The sequence below is a fragment of the Phlebotomus argentipes genome, unplaced genomic scaffold (genome assembly GCF_947086385.1).
Source record: "Phlebotomus argentipes unplaced genomic scaffold, Phlebotomus argentipes genome assembly contig_5, whole genome shotgun sequence".
Taxonomy (NCBI): Eukaryota; Metazoa; Arthropoda; class Insecta; order Diptera; family Psychodidae; genus Phlebotomus; species Phlebotomus argentipes.
The window spans coordinates 12,241,976-12,261,439 of record NW_026776165.1 but is presented as its reverse complement, the minus strand read 5'-3'; the positions used below and the strand labels follow the sequence as shown (position 1 = coordinate 12,261,439).

At 42.1% G+C, this 19,464-nt stretch overlaps 8 protein-coding genes across 8 annotated transcripts; 3 read left to right on the top strand and 5 right to left on the bottom strand.

Moving 5' to 3' along the window:
- Nucleotides 1-926: 926 nt before the first annotated feature.
- Nucleotides 927-2,325, top strand: LOC132265613 (luciferin sulfotransferase-like). Its single transcript, XM_059766345.1, has 4 exons — nt 927-1,331; nt 1,400-1,656; nt 1,721-1,921; nt 1,985-2,325. The coding sequence occupies exons 1-4, from the start codon at nt 997-999 to the stop codon at nt 2,221-2,223; spliced, it is 1,032 nt and encodes a 343-aa protein (XP_059622328.1). The 5' UTR covers nt 927-996; the 3' UTR covers nt 2,224-2,325.
- Nucleotides 2,326-2,973: 648 nt separating this feature from the next.
- Nucleotides 2,974-4,197, bottom strand: LOC132265614 (luciferin sulfotransferase-like). The gene is made up of 4 exons (XM_059766347.1): nt 3,845-4,197; nt 3,525-3,781; nt 3,272-3,472; nt 2,974-3,212 (listed from the first exon to the last, which is right to left on the bottom strand). Exons 1-4 carry the CDS (start codon nt 4,168-4,170, stop codon nt 2,989-2,991), a joined length of 1,008 nt encoding a protein of 335 aa, XP_059622330.1. The 5' UTR covers nt 4,171-4,197; the 3' UTR covers nt 2,974-2,988.
- Nucleotides 4,198-4,420: 223 nt separating this feature from the next.
- LOC132266196 (luciferin sulfotransferase-like) lies at nt 4,421-6,060 on the bottom strand. The gene is made up of 4 exons (XM_059767049.1): nt 5,441-6,060; nt 4,983-5,248; nt 4,718-4,918; nt 4,421-4,657 (listed from the first exon to the last, which is right to left on the bottom strand). The coding sequence occupies exons 1-4, from the start codon at nt 5,773-5,775 to the stop codon at nt 4,434-4,436; spliced, it is 1,026 nt and encodes a 341-aa protein (XP_059623032.1). The 5' UTR covers nt 5,776-6,060; the 3' UTR covers nt 4,421-4,433.
- LOC132256049 (uncharacterized) lies at nt 5,774-11,000 on the top strand. Its single transcript, XM_059752229.1, has 7 exons — nt 5,774-5,913; nt 6,186-7,235; nt 7,414-7,541; nt 7,606-8,819; nt 8,881-9,122; nt 9,184-9,877; nt 9,937-11,000. Exons 1-7 carry the CDS (start codon nt 5,774-5,776, stop codon nt 10,768-10,770), a joined length of 4,302 nt encoding a protein of 1,433 aa, XP_059608212.1. The 3' UTR covers nt 10,771-11,000.
- A 2,360-nt stretch (nt 11,001-13,360) lies between these two features.
- On the top strand, nt 13,361-13,858 carry LOC132256048 (luciferin sulfotransferase-like). The gene is made up of 2 exons (XM_059752228.1): nt 13,361-13,580; nt 13,638-13,858. Exons 1-2 carry the CDS (start codon nt 13,361-13,363, stop codon nt 13,856-13,858), a joined length of 441 nt encoding a protein of 146 aa, XP_059608211.1.
- A 1,096-nt stretch (nt 13,859-14,954) lies between these two features.
- On the bottom strand, nt 14,955-16,207 carry LOC132265894 (sulfotransferase 1B1-like). The gene is made up of 2 exons (XM_059766682.1): nt 15,844-16,207; nt 14,955-15,784 (listed from the first exon to the last, which is right to left on the bottom strand). The coding sequence occupies exons 1-2, from the start codon at nt 16,179-16,181 to the stop codon at nt 15,094-15,096; spliced, it is 1,029 nt and encodes a 342-aa protein (XP_059622665.1). The 5' UTR covers nt 16,182-16,207; the 3' UTR covers nt 14,955-15,093.
- A 7-nt stretch (nt 16,208-16,214) lies between these two features.
- On the bottom strand, nt 16,215-17,954 carry LOC132265895 (luciferin sulfotransferase-like). Its single transcript, XM_059766683.1, has 3 exons — nt 17,111-17,954; nt 16,574-17,037; nt 16,215-16,506 (listed from the first exon to the last, which is right to left on the bottom strand). The coding sequence occupies exons 1-3, from the start codon at nt 17,419-17,421 to the stop codon at nt 16,283-16,285; spliced, it is 999 nt and encodes a 332-aa protein (XP_059622666.1). The 5' UTR covers nt 17,422-17,954; the 3' UTR covers nt 16,215-16,282.
- A 172-nt stretch (nt 17,955-18,126) lies between these two features.
- LOC132255449 (sulfotransferase 1 family member D1-like) lies at nt 18,127-19,464 on the bottom strand. The gene is made up of 3 exons (XM_059751490.1): nt 19,114-19,464; nt 18,363-19,055; nt 18,127-18,254 (listed from the first exon to the last, which is right to left on the bottom strand). Exons 1-2 carry the CDS (start codon nt 19,446-19,448, stop codon nt 18,365-18,367), a joined length of 1,026 nt encoding a protein of 341 aa, XP_059607473.1. The 5' UTR covers nt 19,449-19,464; the 3' UTR covers nt 18,127-18,254; nt 18,363-18,364.

Below are 19,464 nucleotides of genomic sequence, written 5' to 3'. Positions count from 1 at the left end.
CCTTATGATTCTCATGTCCTGAGTTTTTGGAGCTTAAGACACAAAGAAAACATCCTCTTCCTCACGTATGAAGACATGAAGAGAGATCATCCAAGTGTTATTCGGAAGACGGCAGAATTCCTCGGGAAATCCTTCACAGATGAGCAAATTGAGACTCTTGCGGAGCATCTCAGCTTTGATAAATTCTCAAGTGAGTTCTTAGCAATAATTTAATTTCATATTAGCTATTATTTCTGTGTCTTTGTTGAAGAAAACACATATGTCAATTTTGACGAAGGCCTTCAACTTATGCAACAGCAACGCAACATTTCTCTCGGTGGTGATTTTCGGTTTGTCCGAAAAGGTCAAGTGAATGCGTACAAGGACGAAATGTCTAGTGATCTTATAGGCAAGATCGATTCTTGGCTAGAACATCGTCTAGGAGATTGGAAAGATGATCCAGAAATACATAAGATTGTCCTTAATTAATTGTTGGGAATAAAACAATTCAGTAAATTTTATCGTATTCTCCCTTTTTAATGCTCTCCAAAACTCACCCGACGCTCTCTTCGTACACTTTTTTTCCACTACTTTTTCACTGGCGCTGCGAGCGCAGCTGTCATTTTATATTCGAATTTTAACTGTGGAATTTCAGCAAATTCCAATAACATTAATTGTGCACATTTTTGTAGATTAATAACTGTGTTTTTATTCTGAGTTTAAAGACATTTTTGTTCACAAAGACTTTCTTTGAAAATTGTTATCAGTGTCAACAATTAAAGACTGTGTCTCTATGTTAAATATTTTGACTGCTGATAAATTCCACGACAATCCACCAACACATTGCCAAGCACAAATTATTATTCAACCACTCTTATGAATGATAATATTGACAGTAAATATTACCAATTGCGCTGAATTAGCGAATGTGTGTGTATGTTATCTTTTCCACTGTAGAAGCAATAGATTTCAGAGCTCACGGCACATCGTCAGTCTTGCTCTGATCATTTGCGAGTCATGAATTCGTTCTGTGAAGCTATCGAGCGAGATGAGGCCTATGAGAAGGCCAAGTACATGACTATAGAAGACTACTCGAGATTCGGAAGCAACGATCGTCCTGCAATTCCGAGTGCCTCCAAATGGACAAACACAGGTTACTTCTTCCCCACATACTACAAAAGATGCCTGGAGAGGATTGAGAACTTCCAAGTGCGCCCGGACGATGTGTGGGTGGTGACCTTCCCCAAGTGTGGCACAACGTGGTCACAGGAGATGGTGTGGATGCTCTGCAATAACCTTGACTATGCTAAAGGACGATCTATTGGTCTAAACACTCGCTTTCCGTTCTTTGAGTGGGTATTTTGTGTGATGTCGATTATCAAGAGAAAAAAAAACCACGTTAAATTCTCTGTCTTCGCAGATTTGGCGCGCTCATGCCTCCGGAAGCTAATTTCGATACTTTCGGCATGATCGACAAACTACCATCTCCGAGATTCATCAAAAGCCACTTGCCAGCTCCTTTGCTACCCAAGCAGATCTGGACGGTGAAACCGAAAATCATCTATGTTGCCAGGAATGCAGCGGACGTGGTTGTGTCTTTCCATCATCACTACAGGAATCTTCAAGACTATCATGGCAATTTAAGTGATTTTCTTGAAATCTTTATGAAGGATCTTGGTATGTGTTTTCGAAAGAAAACCTCAAATCACAATCTTATTATGCTTTTTCTCCCCTTTTCTAGTGCTCTTTTCACCCTACGACACGCACATAATGGATTTCTGGCACATGAGGAATGAGAAGAACATTCTCTTCTTCACGTACGAGGACATGAAAAAAAATCATCCGGCAGTTATTGAGAAAACTGCAAAATTTCTGGGAAAATCCTTGACGGAGAATCAAATTTTGGAGCTTGCCGATCACTTAACCTTCGATAAGATGTCTAGTGAGATTCAACAAAGGTAAATCCATAAAAAATTATAATCAAAGACTCTTCTTTCATGTATAGAAAATGAATCTGTGGATCTTCTGCTCGAGATCAAGGACATGGCAGAGAATTTCAACATCAGGAAGGTCGACGAGGACTTCTCGTTCGTGAGGAAGGGCAAAGTGGGCTCCTTCCAGGACGAAATGACTCCCGAAATGATCGCCAAGTTCAATGATTGGCTGAAGAAGCGCTTAAATGACCGCAAAGTTGACCCCGAACTCTGGAAGATCTTTTTTCTTCAGGAGCGTCCAAAGATCTAAATATCGATCACAAGAACTGTGTCAAGTATTCAGTGCAATAAAGTGACGCGTGCAGCAGTTATTTGTATAAATATCACCTTGACTCCGCAGCCCATTGCAAAATTGTCCAATCGAGTTTAATAACACTTGATGATGTGTTTCCTAAATAAACTTATCTCGCCGTGTATTATTTTTGGAGTCGCTAAGATGAATTACATTCATTGTATCATTTATCTTTTTTTTTCTCTCTCTATCAAATCAGAGGAAAAAAACAGTGCGTTGAATCTTTATCGTCTCTCTGTTGGAGATAAAAGTGGCAAAAAAACATTTGAAAATTTCATGCTGCGAGTTTAATTGTTAGATAATTCTCGTGCCAATGTGGTGAAAATACACATGAACATCACAAAACAAACGCTTGACTGAACTTTAAAATTGGTTTTTCTGTTCTTATCATTTCTCATAGAATACACAACGAAATGTCTGAACTGAACAGGCTAACAAAGTGTGCGTTTTTTCTAAAGTAGTTTTCTTCATATGGTCACGTTTATAATAGGTTTGTGCTACTGAATTTCTCTCAGTTTTAGTAAGTTTTGTCAGATCCAAGGTAAAATCATTTTGTAAATTCTTTATATATCCATGGAAAATTATACAATTCAGAAATAAAGATATTTTTTTTATCAAAAATACAACAATCAATTTGTATGTGTAAAATTCGAATTGAATAATCTGTTCAGGAAATTGGTCAATTAGCATTGTTTTGCATTTCAGAATAATTGCACTGCAATATTAATTTTTTGGATTGCAAATCTCAAAGACTTGCGGATCTGCTTTGCACTTCGTTAATCTTTCCTCAATCCACTTGTCGAATCTCTCAATCATCTCAGCAGACATTTCCTGGCGATAAGTGCCGATTTGTCCTTTCCGGATGAAATTGAAGTCGTCGTCCTTTTTAGTATTGCAAATCTGGTGATATTGATTCACTTCCTTGCGGTAATTTACAGCATCATTCTCTAAAATTATAAGAGTAACTCATTAAATAGCTGCATTGAAAGATTTTCAATCAATTTACTTATCATCTTATCAAAGCTGAGATGCTCTGCAAGAGTCTCAATTTGCTCATCTGTGAAGGATTTCCCGAGGAATTCTGCCGTCTTCCGAATAACACTTGGATGATCTCTCTTCATGTCTTCAAACGTGAGAAAAAGGATGTTTTCCTCATTTCTCATGTTCCAGAAATCAACTACATGCGAGTCATACGGAGCGTGAACCACTGCGAAGGTGTCTTGTCAGCACTTTTTTCTCATTGATAGGCCATTTCTTACCTTTGTCCGTGAGAAAAGCGTCCATGAAGTCTTCAAACGATGCTTTGTAGTGCTGAAGGTTTTTGTAGTGATGATAGTAGGAGACAGCAGCATCTTTAACATTCCTCGTGACATAGACTATTTTTGGTTTCACCGACCAGATCTGCTTGGGCAGAAGATGAGCTGGAAGGTGAGTCTTGATGAATCTTGGAGGAGACTTTTTTTGTAGAATGGATATCATATCCAATTTGAAAGCATCGTAAGTTATGCAACCCAATCTGACGTGGATGACAAAGTTGCGTTAGTCTTGCAGATGCCAAATTTCTCCTCATAATACTCACTCAAGGAAGGGGAATCTGGACCTCAGAGGACTTTCTGTGGCCAAATCAAAATTGCACAACTGCCACACGAGCTCTTGTGTCCACGTTGTGCCACACTTGGGGAAGCTGACGAGCCAAGTGTCGTCTGGGTAGACTTGAAAATTTTCCACAATCTCAGCACTTCTTTCATACTTGGCGGAGAGGAAACACGGTCTCATTGACCATTTGCTTGCCAAGGGGATATTTGGACGCAAAGTCTCGTTCACCCAGCTAAACTCTTCGATTCCGACGTACTCTGACTTCCTGCTCCACTCCCCAGATGGAATCTTCTCGCAAACGATGGGCATGTTTCTTGCTTGAAAGACGAGTAATTACTGCATGACTATCGCTCTGCTGAGCCCTCAACACAGTCTAGAGATAAACCGGATTTTCCTGATTACATGAATTCATTTGAATAGCTGAGGGCAATGCTCGTAGTTGAATGTTTACACACTGATTGTGGATTTACATCACTCTTATCTTGTGCAAAGATTATAAATTGATGTCTTTCAAGTTAACAATGAGAAGCGAAAAACAGTACTGATAATCTGAAGAGAAAGTTTATTGCCAATCAATTGGTGGGAACAAGAATATCTTGAATCTGAGGATCAACGTTGTACTTTGCGAGTCTCTCTTGAATCCATGAGTCAAACATCTCGATTCTCTCCTCGGTCATTTCATCATGATATCCACCCACTTTTCCCTTCCTGATAAAATTGAAGTTCTCATCCTTTTTGATGTTGAGCAGCTTCGCGAAGCCTTTCATCTCTTCCTGGAAGTTCACTGATCCGTTCTCTATGCAAGATTGAATAAATGATAAGAAAAATATAGCATTTAAGGACAAAATTTGCTTACTTGTCATCTTATCGAAGGTGAGATGCTCCGCAAGAGTCTCAATTTGCTCATCTGAGAAGGATTTCCCGAGGAATTCTGCCGTTTTCCGAATAACACTTGGATGATCTCTCTTCATGTCTTCATACGTGAGGAAAAGGATGTTTTCCTCATCTCTCATGTTCCAGAAATCAATGATATGGGAATCATACGGAGCGTAAATTACTAAAAAGTATGTTGAATAATTAATAGTGACTTGTAAAAAGGAAACTTTGCCATAAATACTTACCGCCATCATTGAGGAATGTGTCTAAGAAGTCATCGAAGGTTCCGCGATATCCCTGAAGATTTTTGTAATGATGGTAGAAAGAGATAGCAGCGTCCTTAACATTCCTCGCCACATAGATAATCTTGGGCTTAACTTCCCAGATGCTTTTAGGCAAGAGAGGAGCTGGCAAGTGACTCTTGATCAAGCGTGGTGATGTCATCTTATCCAAGCCTGATATCACATCCCCAAATTGCGCCGAAAACTTATCACCAACGATTGTTCCCAACCTTAAAGGAGTAAATTGCATGTTCACAATGCTTCACAATCAAATGGGCGGAGCATACAACAGGGAGTGGCTTACAAGTAGACACAGGTAAAATTATGTGCGAAAATATTACTTGTGATTTTTCGCTCTTTCCTTATCCATATCGAACCATAAGATTATGTAAAAATCATTGTGGTTTATCAGCGAAACTTACTCGAAAAAGGGAAACCGAGTGTTTAGGCCCACAGATTGCCCTTTGTCGTAGTCAAGGTCATTGCAGAGCATCCACACCATCTCTTGGGACCACGTTGTGCCACACTTGGGGAAGGTCACCACCCACACATCGTCCGGGCGCACTTGGAAGTTCTCAATCTGTTGAACACTCTCGCGATATTTGGCGGGCATGAAGTAAGAGCGAAGACACCAATTCTGCGCGATGGGAATATTTGGCCGGCGAGTGTGGCGGATGCGAATGAAATCACTGACCCCAACGTACTCTGCCTTCCTGGCCAGATCCCCAGTGGGAAGATTCTCACAGATGAGCGGCATGCTTTTGGCTGGAGTCACTGAAGACAACTGCTTTGCGTGTGACTCCAGCCAAGGGTCTTATCAGGGAGTACCTTTCGAGCATGAGAGCCAAAGTGGCCAAGATGTGATGACAGTTTTATCCGAAAAACGGTCAAGACGGTGCGAGAACTAACATAGTGAGATTCACTACACAGATCAGCAGCAATTAGCCATGACTTTACATACGCAACTTTTATGTGAGATCTTTTTCGTGTTCATCTCTTTATGATCGCTTTAGTGTGGTCGTAATTTTTTTTCACTTGCCATCGCCGCAGAACTCTCACGCGACCGACATCGCTGATACTGACCGCGGGATTTCATCTAGACTAGATAAACACAATCGCCAAGACCTGCACAGTCATGATCAGTTACCGGGCAGAATTGTGATCCAGGCTCACATGCGACAGTGCTTCTGTGTGGGCGTGCAAAGTGATTACACGCCTGACGGCTCAAGGGCGCCAATCTTCTTCCGCGATCGACAGCCGACGAAGTAGTTTTGTGCCGAATTTTGCGCGTGCTGGACTGACCATGGACTTGCTGGCTCTTATGCAACCGCTGGGTATTCTCGCAGCATCTTTCGTTGGCTTCATAGTGATCTTCAAGAGGCGCTCGCAGAAACATCGCATGGGTCACTACACGCTGCCCGAATGGAACTTCTTCCTGAAGCAGCGCTGGGCGGAGAAGATAATCCGTCGGAGGCTTCAGGAAGAGGATCCCGGAGAGAATTTCTTCAGTGTTCACCCAGATGATCAAGTGCACACGCTCGAGAGGGACGGAAGTGTGGAGAGTCTGCAGTTCTACGGGACTGATTCTCAGGGAAATGAGCTCCTGGTCAGAATTTCCCGCCGAAAGTCTCGAGCGGCAGATGTGGTGATGTGTCTGAGGCTGGAGAGTGGGGAAATCTTCACTCTCCCTCAGCATCCAGATACCAGAATTCCCACTGGCAACATAGAGGAGGCTTTCGAGGTCGCTGGTCTGCAGTTCCAGTGTCTGGATGCGAACTCTCGCTGGAGGATCGTCTTCGCGGGATATTTGAGACGAGGAATTCGCCAGGAGTGGTCAACTACCGTTAAGGATGACGAGTTGGTGTTCGTGCGGTTGAATTTCATCTGGGGAGCAGCATCTGAACCCTTTGCCTGGCCCTGGTCGTGGAGCCCAAAGCTCATGGCATCAGCTCTGGCCACTGAACCTTGGCTGGACGGCAGGTGGAGCAACATGCTGCCGCTCAGTGTCCAAGGAGTGGATCAATTTGGCAGTCTTCTCGGACAGATCAGCATAGCCGAAGGTCCCATCATAGAACTGAACCTTCCGGGATCCAGGGAGAAGCGCTGGGGCATCGAGAGAACGGATAATCTTCATCGCTCCGCAACTTTCTGGATTTCCTGTCATGACGGATTGGTTTTTACACTTAACACAATCAGCTTCAGTGACGGACTTACGCAGTGAGTTGACGCTTCTATTGATACGAAAAAATGTGCTTATTTCATTGATAAGATTGCGTGGTAATTGAGATAGAATTGTATTGTATACAATCAACTCGCCACATGCGATCGTAAAAGCTCATCTCGGAACTCTTTTCAACTTGACCTTCAGAGAATGTGATGATTATTTATTTCACAGCGTGCAATCTGGGAATGTTCGCGTGCCATGCGGCGACGTTTACGCCATTGACTGGAGTGACTTTCATCTCTCATCTCTGGCTGAACACCCCAAAAGTCTTCCTCGAGCTTTGACATTCAGATTTTCCAGTGAGTTTTACCGCGTGTCTTTTCATAGTTAAATATTTGTGAACATTGACGCTTGTCTTCGCAGGTGAAGGAAGAAATTTCACAGCTGTTCTGCATTTCCACCTGGATCAGATTCTTCCACTGCAAGGCGGACGTCCGCTTGAGTGGTTTTCCCGTCTCGTCTCCTTCCAGGCCACAGTGAATGGCATTCCAGGACGCGGGAGTGTTTGTCTTTTCTATCCCGAGTCCTTCATGGAAGTCAATCTGCCATATCCCGTGGAGGAAGGCCGCTGCCGACGGTTGAGGTACAAGGATATCAAGCCCGGAAGGAGGCTGGTGGTGAAACTGACTGACACGGATGCTCAGAGTGTGGCTGTGGCCGGTGGGAAAGGAGCAAGCTTGGCACTGCTCACATGTGCCGCTGAGAATGGAAACTTCACAGTTCCTGGAGGATTCATTGTCACCTCAGCGGCGTACAAGCTTCAGATGCACACCAATCAGGAAGTGCAGAGTCTCTTGGAGATAATCGAGAATATTTGTGGAGGAGAAATTGAGGGTGATCTCAAGGAATCGTGTTCCAAAGTCACAGAGATGATAAGCAATTTGACTTTGCGAGAAGAGATTCTGAAGGATATCAATGATTCACTGTCTGAAGCCACAGGAAGTGATTCAGATGACAACACAGGAGATTTTGAAGTGGTACGAGAAATCAGATATGCCGTGAGGAGCAGCGGGATCAGTGAAGATGGCAGCGATGCTTCGGCTGCTGGCCAGAATGAGACATTCTTAGGTTTGTCCAGTGCCGAAGAGATCCTGAAGGCCATTGTCAAATGCTGGGCTTCTCTGTACACCTTCCAGAGTGTCCAGTATCGGCGGCAGAACACACAGCCCATCATCACCGAGATGGCTGTGGTTGTCCAGCAAATGGTGTCTGCAGATGTGGCGGGAGTGCTGTTCTCTCGTCATCCCTCCACGGGAAATCCCAGCCATGTCCTCATTACAGCCAACTATGGCCTGGGCGAGTCTGTGGTGTCAGGAGAAGTCGATCCGGATGTCTTTGTAGTGAAGAGAAACTTCCACGACACGGAATTCAGGCTGATTGAGACGAGTATTGGCAAGAAGGAGTACAAAATCAGAATGGCGCCGAATGGAAAGGACGTGGAGAAGGTTCCTCTGGATGAGGATGTCCAGAAGAGCACTTGTCTCAGTGAGAAGTTGATCGTCAAAATCACGGAAATCGGTGTGCGCCTTGAGCAGCTCTACGGAAATCCTCGGGATATCGAATGGGCGACTTTTGATGTGAGTTCGCTGTGGTTTTATCCTTTGAATTTCTCAATTTATATATTCTGGCTCCTTTCAGGGAAAGATTTATCTGCTACAGTCGCGTCCTATCACTTCTCTGGACGCGTTTACAGACTGGGAGTTGGCGCATGAGTATGATTATGCAGTGATGAGTCCGGAAGATGCCAGATCCACGGCGAACGTCCAGGAAGTGTTTCCAGGTTGCACAGCTCCACTTTCCCTCCTCGTGGTGGCTAAGTTGATCGATGAGGCGACTTTCCAGCAATACACGGGCTTCAAATCCTCTAAACTGCTTTTCAAGTGAGTGTCATTAATCTAAGGACTGAAAATCAAGTTCAATGAGCATTTTTCTCTATTATAGTGTCTTTTGGCTTGCCACATATCAACTTGGCTTCGAGGTATACAATTTAATACTGCGACAACCTGAAGAGAAAATGCAGGCAATGCAGAAAGTTTTTGACTTGGCAATTATGGGCAAGGAATTCATGACCGAAGAGGTTCTAAAGATTGGAATTCATAGGCGAGGAATTGTCAGCAAATGGGAGAAGACCAAATTGTTGACGCAGCTTCTGTCCCAGATTCTAAACAATGGCTCGAGATCAAAGCGAGGCGTGGTTGTGGCGAAATCCTTCAAGAACGAGTACTCTCCTGAGAGTCTGGAGAGGTTCTCGACAGCTGCTGAACTGTACGAGGACATCAAGGGGAATTACGACTGTTTCAAGAAGATGGCCGAGATTCATGGTGCCGTTTCGCAAGTGTCTGTAATGTCTCAACTCGTCCTCATCATGGTGATGATGGAGGGAACTAATGACCTGACGGATGAACACCTCAACGATCTGGCTCTCCTGCTCAGGTGCAGCAAGGAGGTGGAGTCAGCGGAGATTCCCAAAAATCTGGCAGAGATTGGCAGGAAGATCCTGGCATCTGGACAAGCGGAGGAGTTCAGCAAGTTAAATCCCAAAGAAGGCGTGACGTTTCTCGAGACAAACTGCCGTGAAGCGCACAAACTCTTCACAGACTTCATCACCAAAAATCACCACAGAGCTCTCAAGGAGGTGGGAAATCCTTTCTCGGCAATTCATTGTTGAATCTAATCCTCTTTCCACATTTCCAGTTCGACTTGGCCACAGAGACTTGGGGAATGCGTCCAGATATCGTCATTGGGATGCTCCAGGCGAATGTGAAGTTTGGAAAAGCTCCAGCAACAGCTTCCGCGGAGGACAATGAGGACATTGTTGATCAGCTGCGAACGCCTAAGAGAAAACTTACGAAAACTATCTTGAGACGCCTCGTGAGTCTGCTCAAGAAGTCCGTGCAGCGCCGAGAACTATCCAAGAGCAACCTCATCGCTGTTGTGCATGAGTTTCGGATGGCTTATCGCCACATGGGGCGTCTTATGGTGGCCGAAGGAAGGCTGTCTGAAGCGCAACTCATCTTCTATCTCGTCCCAGCAGAGATTGATCGACTGCTCAAGCACAGAGATGCCAGATTGGTGCACAAAGCCTCTCGGCGCCGAAGACTCATGGCTCAGTGGGAGGACATAAAGTTCCCAGATATACAAACTGGACTTCCGCGATCACTCAACAGCAGTGTTAGCATTCCCGAGGACAGTGGAGAGTGCATTGTTCAGGGCACGACAGTTTGTCCGGGTTTAATCACAGCGCGTGCTTGCGTGCTGAAGAGCTTCGCCGGAGTTGATCAGATTGAGCCAGGAGACATCCTGATAACGTACAGCACGGACATCGGATGGAGTCCGTACTTCCCGATGCTGGGCGCTGTGGTGACGGAGTTGGGAGGCCTGATCTCCCACGGAGCCGTGGTGGCCAGGGAGTACGGCCTGCCCTGCATTGTGGCGGCCAATGGAGCCACGGATTACTTCAAGACGGGCGACAGAGTGACTCTGGACGCAGGACGAGGGGTCATATTTCGCACAGAGTTGCACTCTTGAGGCATTCATGGGAGAAAGTATTTTACATAAATGTTTTTAAGTTCATTGGATGAAGCTTTAGATCACAAGATTGAATTGTGATTGTCAGGGAAGTCAATTAGAATGCTAGTGGAATTATTTGATATTCTTATCACAAGTAGAAGAATTTTTCATATAACAAGAGATCGTCTTTAGAAAGCACACAATTTAGTATGAATAAATGGAATTGGACATTTTTTCAATGAAAAATAGGTGAAATGTATAATAAAAATCTTTCTATTGAATTCATGATCATAAGTTATGAGGATTGTAATGATTTTTCGTGAAGAGTGCAGAGTTGTCTTGAGAGTTGTTTATCATCCTGTTCTGAGGAATGGAATTATAGGGAGATTATTATGAAGCGTGCGATAACGGATGAGACTTGGGAGATTTCCGTGCTGCTCAAATATTCATCCTCCTTCAGGAGTTCTCTGTCGGGTTTTGTGCTGATGCTCCTCTCGCGCAATTCTTCCCCAAAAAAGAATGAACAGACTTGAGTTTTCCTCAGGAGATTTCCTCCATTCGCGTGTGTGAGAATATTTTTGAATAATTCCCACATTCATGCACACAGTGAAATTTTCTCCATTCCATGTAAATTAAATGTGAGCGCCTTTGTCAGTTATATTTGCTGTTTGACTTTGCTATCTTCCGAGACTCTGGCACTCGTACAATTTCCACTTAATTCGCCTGGAAGAGAGACTTTGATGTCAGATTCGGATGTTGGAGAAATTTTCCGTGCACAAAATGCTGCAACTGAAAGTTTTCTCTCTCAACAAGAGACTTGAAAATTTGTCTTGAAGAATCTCTTTTCTTCCGCCGTGATTCTTTTATGATAAGTCCTCGAGCAGCGTCCATTGTTGGTATTTTCGCTCGTTGGCTATTGAAAGTTTCTGCTGATGAGAGTCTCAAGGGGTTCTGAATATGGGGTGAATCGCTATGTCGTGGGCTTCTTCGTGAAGAAGATGAGCAGTAGAGGGTGATTAAGCACTCGAGTTGGCGAGGAGATTTATTTGGCGGTCATTAATCAAACTCGATTGTTAATAAAATCACTTGGCAGTTCGACAATGTCAGACGCACAGTCTCGAGGCGGGAAATTGAGTCTCATCCATAAATAAATTCACCTCCCATATTGAGAATCAATAAATATTTAATGTATCACCAGAGAAATGATGACTGAGAATTCATGTTGACAGGCCAGAAGGAATTTTTATCGGGGAATTTCAAAAGCTCTGCGCCAGAAATTCAACCACTCGTTATCATTTTATCCCTCTGTGAGTTTTGCTATTTGCAAAACCCTACCCTTTGACTTCGTATTCCAGCGGGATGTACTCGAATACTCGAGTTTTTCTACCCTCGATAAATCAGCGAAATTTTCACTGAGCTTTTTATTGCATCACAGCGACTCATGAAGTGGATATTTGAGCTTTTATCTGCAGAATTGATGGATCAATTTTTATATCAATTCACAAAATGATGCATGGCGCAATTGCCATAACAATGACGAATGGCGTTTTTATCCAGTTAAATTGTATTGCAATTCGAGCACAGAAATTTAACAGAGTTCACATTTATTTGCTGTGACAATCGAGTTTGATAACAATTGAACAAATTACATTTATTCAGTATCTGCGAACAGACACAATATGATTAACGTTTTCTTAACATATAATGAGAAGTTATAACCGAATTCTTACAACATTTCAGAAGTTTTCTGGTGTTTATGGCCCAATTAGGCAAATAAATACAGTCATTTTTAATATCTTCAAATGTTTTTGATCGTAAAGAAAACTAAATCAACTACAGCACTTACAAAAAATTATTAACAATTAAAGTATATGTACACAAAACAAATTTACGGTGACATTAGTTATGAAACAAACAATCTTTTATAGAGATTAATTCGAGTTCATGACGAAGCAACAGCCAGAGTTAATTTTCAGTTTCTGATCGCAAGTCATCCGGGAAACATGTCGATCATTTGTGAGAACTTTGAAGACAAGGAAGTAATTGAGAAAATAAAAGGGAAAGGCTGTTATGAGTTTGTTCGCATTAAGAACACCAAATGGAACAAGGATCGATCGTGCTTCCTTCCACACTTCTTTCGCGACAATATCGAGACTTATTACAATTTCGAAGTACGTCCAGACGATATTTTCGTCGTGTGCTTTCCGAGATCTGGCTGTACTTGGACACAGGAAATGGTTTGGCAGATTTCCAACGATTTGGACTTCGAAACTGCTAAAATATATAAGCAGGATTTTCGATTTCCATTCCTGGAGTGAGTCAAAATTCCAGATGAAATAAATCTGATAATTAACGCACGTTTTCTAGACTCAACAGCATTCTGGACAAAGCAGTTGAATTTTCTGATAATATTGCTATGTTGAATGAGAGGAAAACGCAAAGATTCGTCAAGAGCCACTTGCCTGTTTCTCTCCTGCCCAAGCAAATCTGGAATGTGAAGCCAAAAATCATTTATGTGGCCAGGAATGTCAAGGACAACGCAATTTCTAATTATCACATGAACAAAAATTTTCATATGTATTCCGGAAGTCTTACGAATTACCTTGAAATGTTCATGAACGACATTGTGTTGTACGGTCCTTATCACAATCACGTGATTGATTTCTGGCAGATGCGAAATGAGGAAAACATCCATTTCATCACATTCCAGGACATGAAGAGAGATCTTCCGTCGGTCATTGAAAAGACTGCTAAATTTCTCGGAAAAACTTTGAGCAAGGAGCAAATCTTGACGCTTGCCGACTATTTATCATTCGACAAATTCTCCAGTGAGTAGCAATCCGTTTACATAAAGGATCTCTAAAATTTATTGTTTTCTTCTCTAGTCAATCCTTCAGTTAACAGAGAAAATGAGGACGAAAGAATTAGCGCCGCATTGCAAACGAAGAAGGTTGATGATTTTCACTTTATCAGGAAAGGCAAGTCTGGATCGTTTCGCGAAGAAATGCCTGAAGATCTAATTGAAAAGTTCAACGAGTGGACATTGAAAGAGATCGAGAAAGCTAAAGTCGACCCTGAAATCCAAAGCATTTTCCTCGGTGTATAAGAAAACTTAAGAAGTAATGGAAAAAATCATTTTTAGCATGTATTTGATATTGTCGATAAACTATTCAACTTAGTAAATTTGTCGGACAAAGGAGTGATTGAAACCATTAGCAAAATAAAGTTCAAAGTGTTGTAAAGTGTGACGATGAATGGCATTGCAGGATTTTCCCACTTTTCTGGGGGAAATGCAAAGTGTTTTGGACAGTTGATTGGAAGCCACCGTTGAGACTATTGGGAATCCCCAGGAATTCACAAACATCAACCACTGTTCGCGCTGGAAATTAAATTAAATGACACCCTCTGAGCGCGATTGCGGGTCATAAATAATGCACCGCCAGAGTGGAATTTTGGTGTATTTCCGAACGCAAAAGGTGGGTTTTGTCCGCAAAGGGAAATGAAGGACATATTTTACATTCCTGCGACCCTTGTTTCGCCACCCTCTTGCATTTCATTATATAAACAGCCAGACACGCGGTGTGAGTCCTGAAGGAAGCCAACATACAAACATTGCGCGAATGAATGTGCAAATTCTCCATCATCAGAAGAATGGAAAAATTCCCGCAGCTTCAACCGGGAAAATTGTTCACACTTTGTGCACAATTTTTCATTTGACTCCCGCACCTTCTTTTCGTGTTGTTCGTCTCTAATGGAAAATGAAGCGCAGCGTCTCGCTCTTGAGAGATGAAAAATTCTTGCACACGATATTCTCTAATTGTGGAATTTTGCATCCCTTGTTGTGGTTGCATTCTTCTTCTTATTAACCTGAGAAAGGAATTTCTTCCGGAAACACTGTAACTTGCCATTTTTCCACATTTCTTCTCCATAGGGAAATGTGATGGGAAATGTGTTAATGAACATTTTCAGGAGTCTTTTCTGAAAGTTTGATGTAGAACACTTTCAGAAATCAAACTTGCCCTGTTAGTTTATTTATATACCGAAGAAATTGCATGTGCAAGTCGAAGTAAACGGAAAATTTTCAACCAGCGGCAATTTATTATGTAATATTAAATTGGCACAAGTAAGATTTCCCCAAATTTCTTCAATAAAATACAACAAGACGAAATAAAATTAATCTGCGTAGTCGATTTACTTTCAACTTTATTTCCTTTTTCCACGGATATAATCTTAAGCATTGAGTCAATAGAGCATCATTTGGAATTACTAATTGCTCAATTATCTTTCACTGCCAGCGTGTTATCAGACAGAAAGTCTCTCATCACGATGACTGCTCGCAAATCATTTCGCCGAGAGCATGAAGATTTTCCTCAGTTCCTCGTCGCATGTCCACTTCTTCACCTCACTCTCTGTCCATTTGTTGAATGCTTCAATGAGTTCGGGTGTCATTTCCTCTCGGAATCCCGCCACTGCGCCCTTCCTCACGAAATTATAATCCTTATCGGGCTGCTTTTCGCCAAATACCGTCTCAAAATTCTGAAAAAGCTTCTCCATATTCACGGAAGGGTTTTTGGAGAATTTCGAGAAACTGAGATGATCAGCGAGCTCGAGAATTTGATCCTCAGTCAAGGATTTCCCGAGAAACTCTGCAGTTTTCTCAATGACCGTTGGATGATCCTTCTTCATGTCCTCAAACGTGAGAAAGAGGATGTTCTCCTCGTTCCTCATCCGCCAGAAATCAACTATGTGACTGTGATAGGGAGCGAAAATAACATGATCATGCAGAAATGCTTCCATGAAGTCATCGAAAGTCCCTGGAAAGCGATGAAGATTCCTGTAGTGATGGTAGAAGGAGACAGCGGTGTCTTTAGCATTTCTGGCCACGTAAATTATTTTCGGTTTCACACTCCAGATCTGCTTGGGCAGAAGATGAGCTGGAAGATGAGTCTTTATCATCCTTGGCGACGGCATTGATTCCAATTTAGCAATTTCATCCCGTAAATTCAAAGCCTTCGGCAGGACGCTGGCAAATCTGAAAGAGTCACTGACACTGGATCAATCCTATCTGCCAGAAGAAAGAGAACTGCTCACTCTAAGAATGGAAATCTGTCCTGCAGGATCACTGTCTTGGGCGTCTCGTAGTCCAAGTCCATACACAGCTGCCAGACCATCTCTTGCGTCCACGTTGTGCCGCACTTGGCAAAGGTCACGACCCACACATCGTCCGGGCGCACTTGGAAGTTCTCAATTCTCTGCGCAATTTCTTCATACAACGATGGCATGTAGCAAGGCGCCATGCACCATTTCTCAGCCAATGGAATGTCCTTTGGGCGCTCAGTTCTCTTCACCAGCACGAAATCCTCAACTCCTTTGTAGCCGGATTTCAACACAAGATCCGACTGCGGAAGCTTCTCACACACGATCGACATGTTCAACTTGAAAGTCAGCGACCAACTAGTGCAAATCTATATTTAAGACATTGGCCTTATCACTTATCTGTCACATTGATAAGATACATAGTGGAACTTTATTATACACCGAAGAAAACGCTTTGGATTTCAGGGTCAACATTAGCTTTCTCCGTCTCTCTCAATGTCCACTCGTTGAACTTTTCGATTAGATCTTCAGGCATTTCCTCGCGAAACGATCCAGACTTGCCTTTCCTGATGAAGTTATAGTCCTGCTTCTCTCTGTCCAAATTCATTGTGTTGCACAGTTGCAAAAACATATCTTCCCGATTAACAGATGTGTTTTCTGCAATGATGAAATCAAGCATTATTATGTAATATCCAAAATAATATGAATAAATTGTCTGACTTACTGGAGAATGTGTCAAATGATAAATAGTCGGCGAGCGTCAAGATTTGCTCCTTGCTCAAGGATTTTCCGAGAAATTTAGCAGTCTTCTCGATGACCGACGGAAGATCTCTCTTCATGTCCTGGAATGTGATGAAATGGATGTTTTCCTCATTTCGCATCTGCCAGAAATCAATCACGTGATTGTGATAAGGACCGTACAACACATTGTCGTTCATGAAGAAATCAAGGAACTCCCGAAGACTTGCTTGATTCTGTCCAGCGTGCTTGTAGAAATGGTAATAAGAAATTGCTGTGTCCTTAGCATTCCTGGCCACATAAATGATTTTTGGCTTTACACTCCAGACTTGCTTGGGCAGAAAAGGAGCTGGCAAGTGGCTCTTGATGAATCTCTGCGTTTTCCTCTCATTCAAGATAGCATATCTGTCAGGAAAGTCAAGCATTTCTTTGGCAAACATGCTGTTCATCCTGAAAAGAAATATGTTTTGAATCAAATATACGACACTTTCTTACAAGTTTTCTCATAACCTTCATGACTTACTCCAAGTGAGGGAATCTGATTTCTTGTGGTTGAACTTTTGGAGTCTCAAAATCAATTCCCTGGGATATCTGCCACACCATTTCCTGACTAAAAGTTGTCCCGGACTTGGGAAAGGAAACCAGGAAGACATCGTCCGGACGCACTTCGAAATTGTAATAAGACTCAATTCTGTCGCGAAATAAGTGTGTATGGAAACACGATCGATCCTTGTTCCATTTAATGTTTTTTAAGAGAATAAACTCATAACAGCCACCGAAATTTGCTTTCTCTTGGACTTCCTTGTCCTGAATTTTCTCACACACGATCGACATGTTTTCTGTCTTACTGTTCAACTGCAATTGAACGTGAATTCTTCAATGCCCTCCTTTTATTTTCAATGTTTATCCAGGTAATCTTATCATAATAATTGATAATGTTTTTACGACGCTTCTAAAGGTCATAGAGTAGAAGTGAAATTAGTTTTAGATTTGGAGATTGGGTTTGCATTAAAGTAATAGTTTTTATTTGATGTTCCCCGAAATAAAGAATATATATTTTATTAACTTGCTCTTCAAGTTGATGAAAACGTGCTCAAATCCGTCACAATAAATAAAAGTGTGTTGATAATAATCTCAATCTTATTACACACCTTCAAATGATCCCAAATTTCTGGTTATTCCACAACACGAGGACAAATAGCTGACAATATGTTGTTAAGGCCGTTTAGCTTTTGGTCGCAATCTTTTGTCAATGAATTTATGATGCAAACATGCCACAATTCATTTCGTTTTTATTGGTGAATGATTATTATTCAATACATATCGAGAGTCAATCATTTCAGGTGTTTCAAGTAAAACAATCAGATAATTCAATATCGTTTTTCATGAACTATATCGACTCGAGATTAAAAGACAAAAAGCTCAAAATACTCATGCAAAGGTAATATTTATCAATGATACTATTGTTTCGACTTGAACTCAAATTAATTTGTAGATAACATCGTTTAATCTACATTTCTAATAAAAAATCATTATAAGTTTAACAATAATATTTATTTCAATTTATTTGAAAGTGTAGAAATTTGGCTTCTCAAGAGATTTTTAACTAAGGGAAAAGCTCAATTTAAATGTTTTGTTGGTTGTTCATTAGGCGGCGAAAGAGTGGCCTGAAAGGTTAAATCTGATAAGATTATTTAGTCACACTGAATGAATATTATTCAAAAATAAACAATCTTTTCCTTATCATGCACCAAATATTTGCCACAACTCTTTACCTTCAGCTCTCATTGAGTAAGAATATATTGCGAAGCTCAGGCTCACAATTGAGCTTCTGCATTTCACTTTCCGTCCACTTGTTGAACCTCTCAACGAGTTCAGGAGTCATTTCCTTCTTGAACGATCCAGTTTCTCCCTTTCTGATAAAGTGATAGTTTTGATCTTTCATCTTCTTATTGATGGCCACTTGAATGCCCTTCAGCATGTGATCCAGATTCACTGAGGGATTCTTTGACAACTGCGCAAATGAGAGATGATCAGCCAATGTCTGGATTTGCGCCTCGGAATAATCGTTGCCGAAGAATTTGATCGTGCGCCGAATAACCGCCGGAAGATCCTTCTTCATGTCTTCGAATGTGGAGAACAAGATGTTCTGTTCATCTTTCATGCGCCAGAAGTCCACAATATGCGAATGGAAGGGCGAATACATGATCTTATCCGCGATCATGGTGTCCATGAAGTCTTGGAAGCTCCCGGGAAAGTAGTGAATGTTGACGTGATGATGATACCAAGAAATTGCGACGTCCTTAACATTCCTCGCGACATAGACAATTTTAGGCTTCACCGTCCACAGGCCGTTGGGCAGAAGGGGCGCTGGCAAGTGACTCTTGATAAACCGTGGCGATGGCGCTTTTTCCAGACGAGTAACGTAGTCAACATTCGGCCAGTCTCTCGACAAGAGACTCCCAATTCTGAAGAAAACATCATAACAATGAATCAGCGCTCAAAAACAGACTTCATTTCACTTACTCAAGGAAAGGAAATCTCTCATAAAGTGGAGATTTTGATTGATCATAGTTGAGATTGTTACAAATCTGCCAAATTAATTCTTGTGTCCAAGTTGTTCCGCACTTTGGATACGTGACGATCCACACATCATCTGCACGCACTTCAAAGTCCAGAATTCTCTGCGCGACTTCCTCGTAGAACGAGGGCAGGAAGCATGGTTCCATGCTCCATTTCTCAGCCACCTTGATGTCCTTCGGCCGCTCCTTTCTCCGCACGAAGATGAAATCTTTCACACCTTCATATGCAGCCTTCTCAATGATTTCCGAACGGGGAATTTCCTCACAGATCACCGACATCGTCAAATCGCGAAGC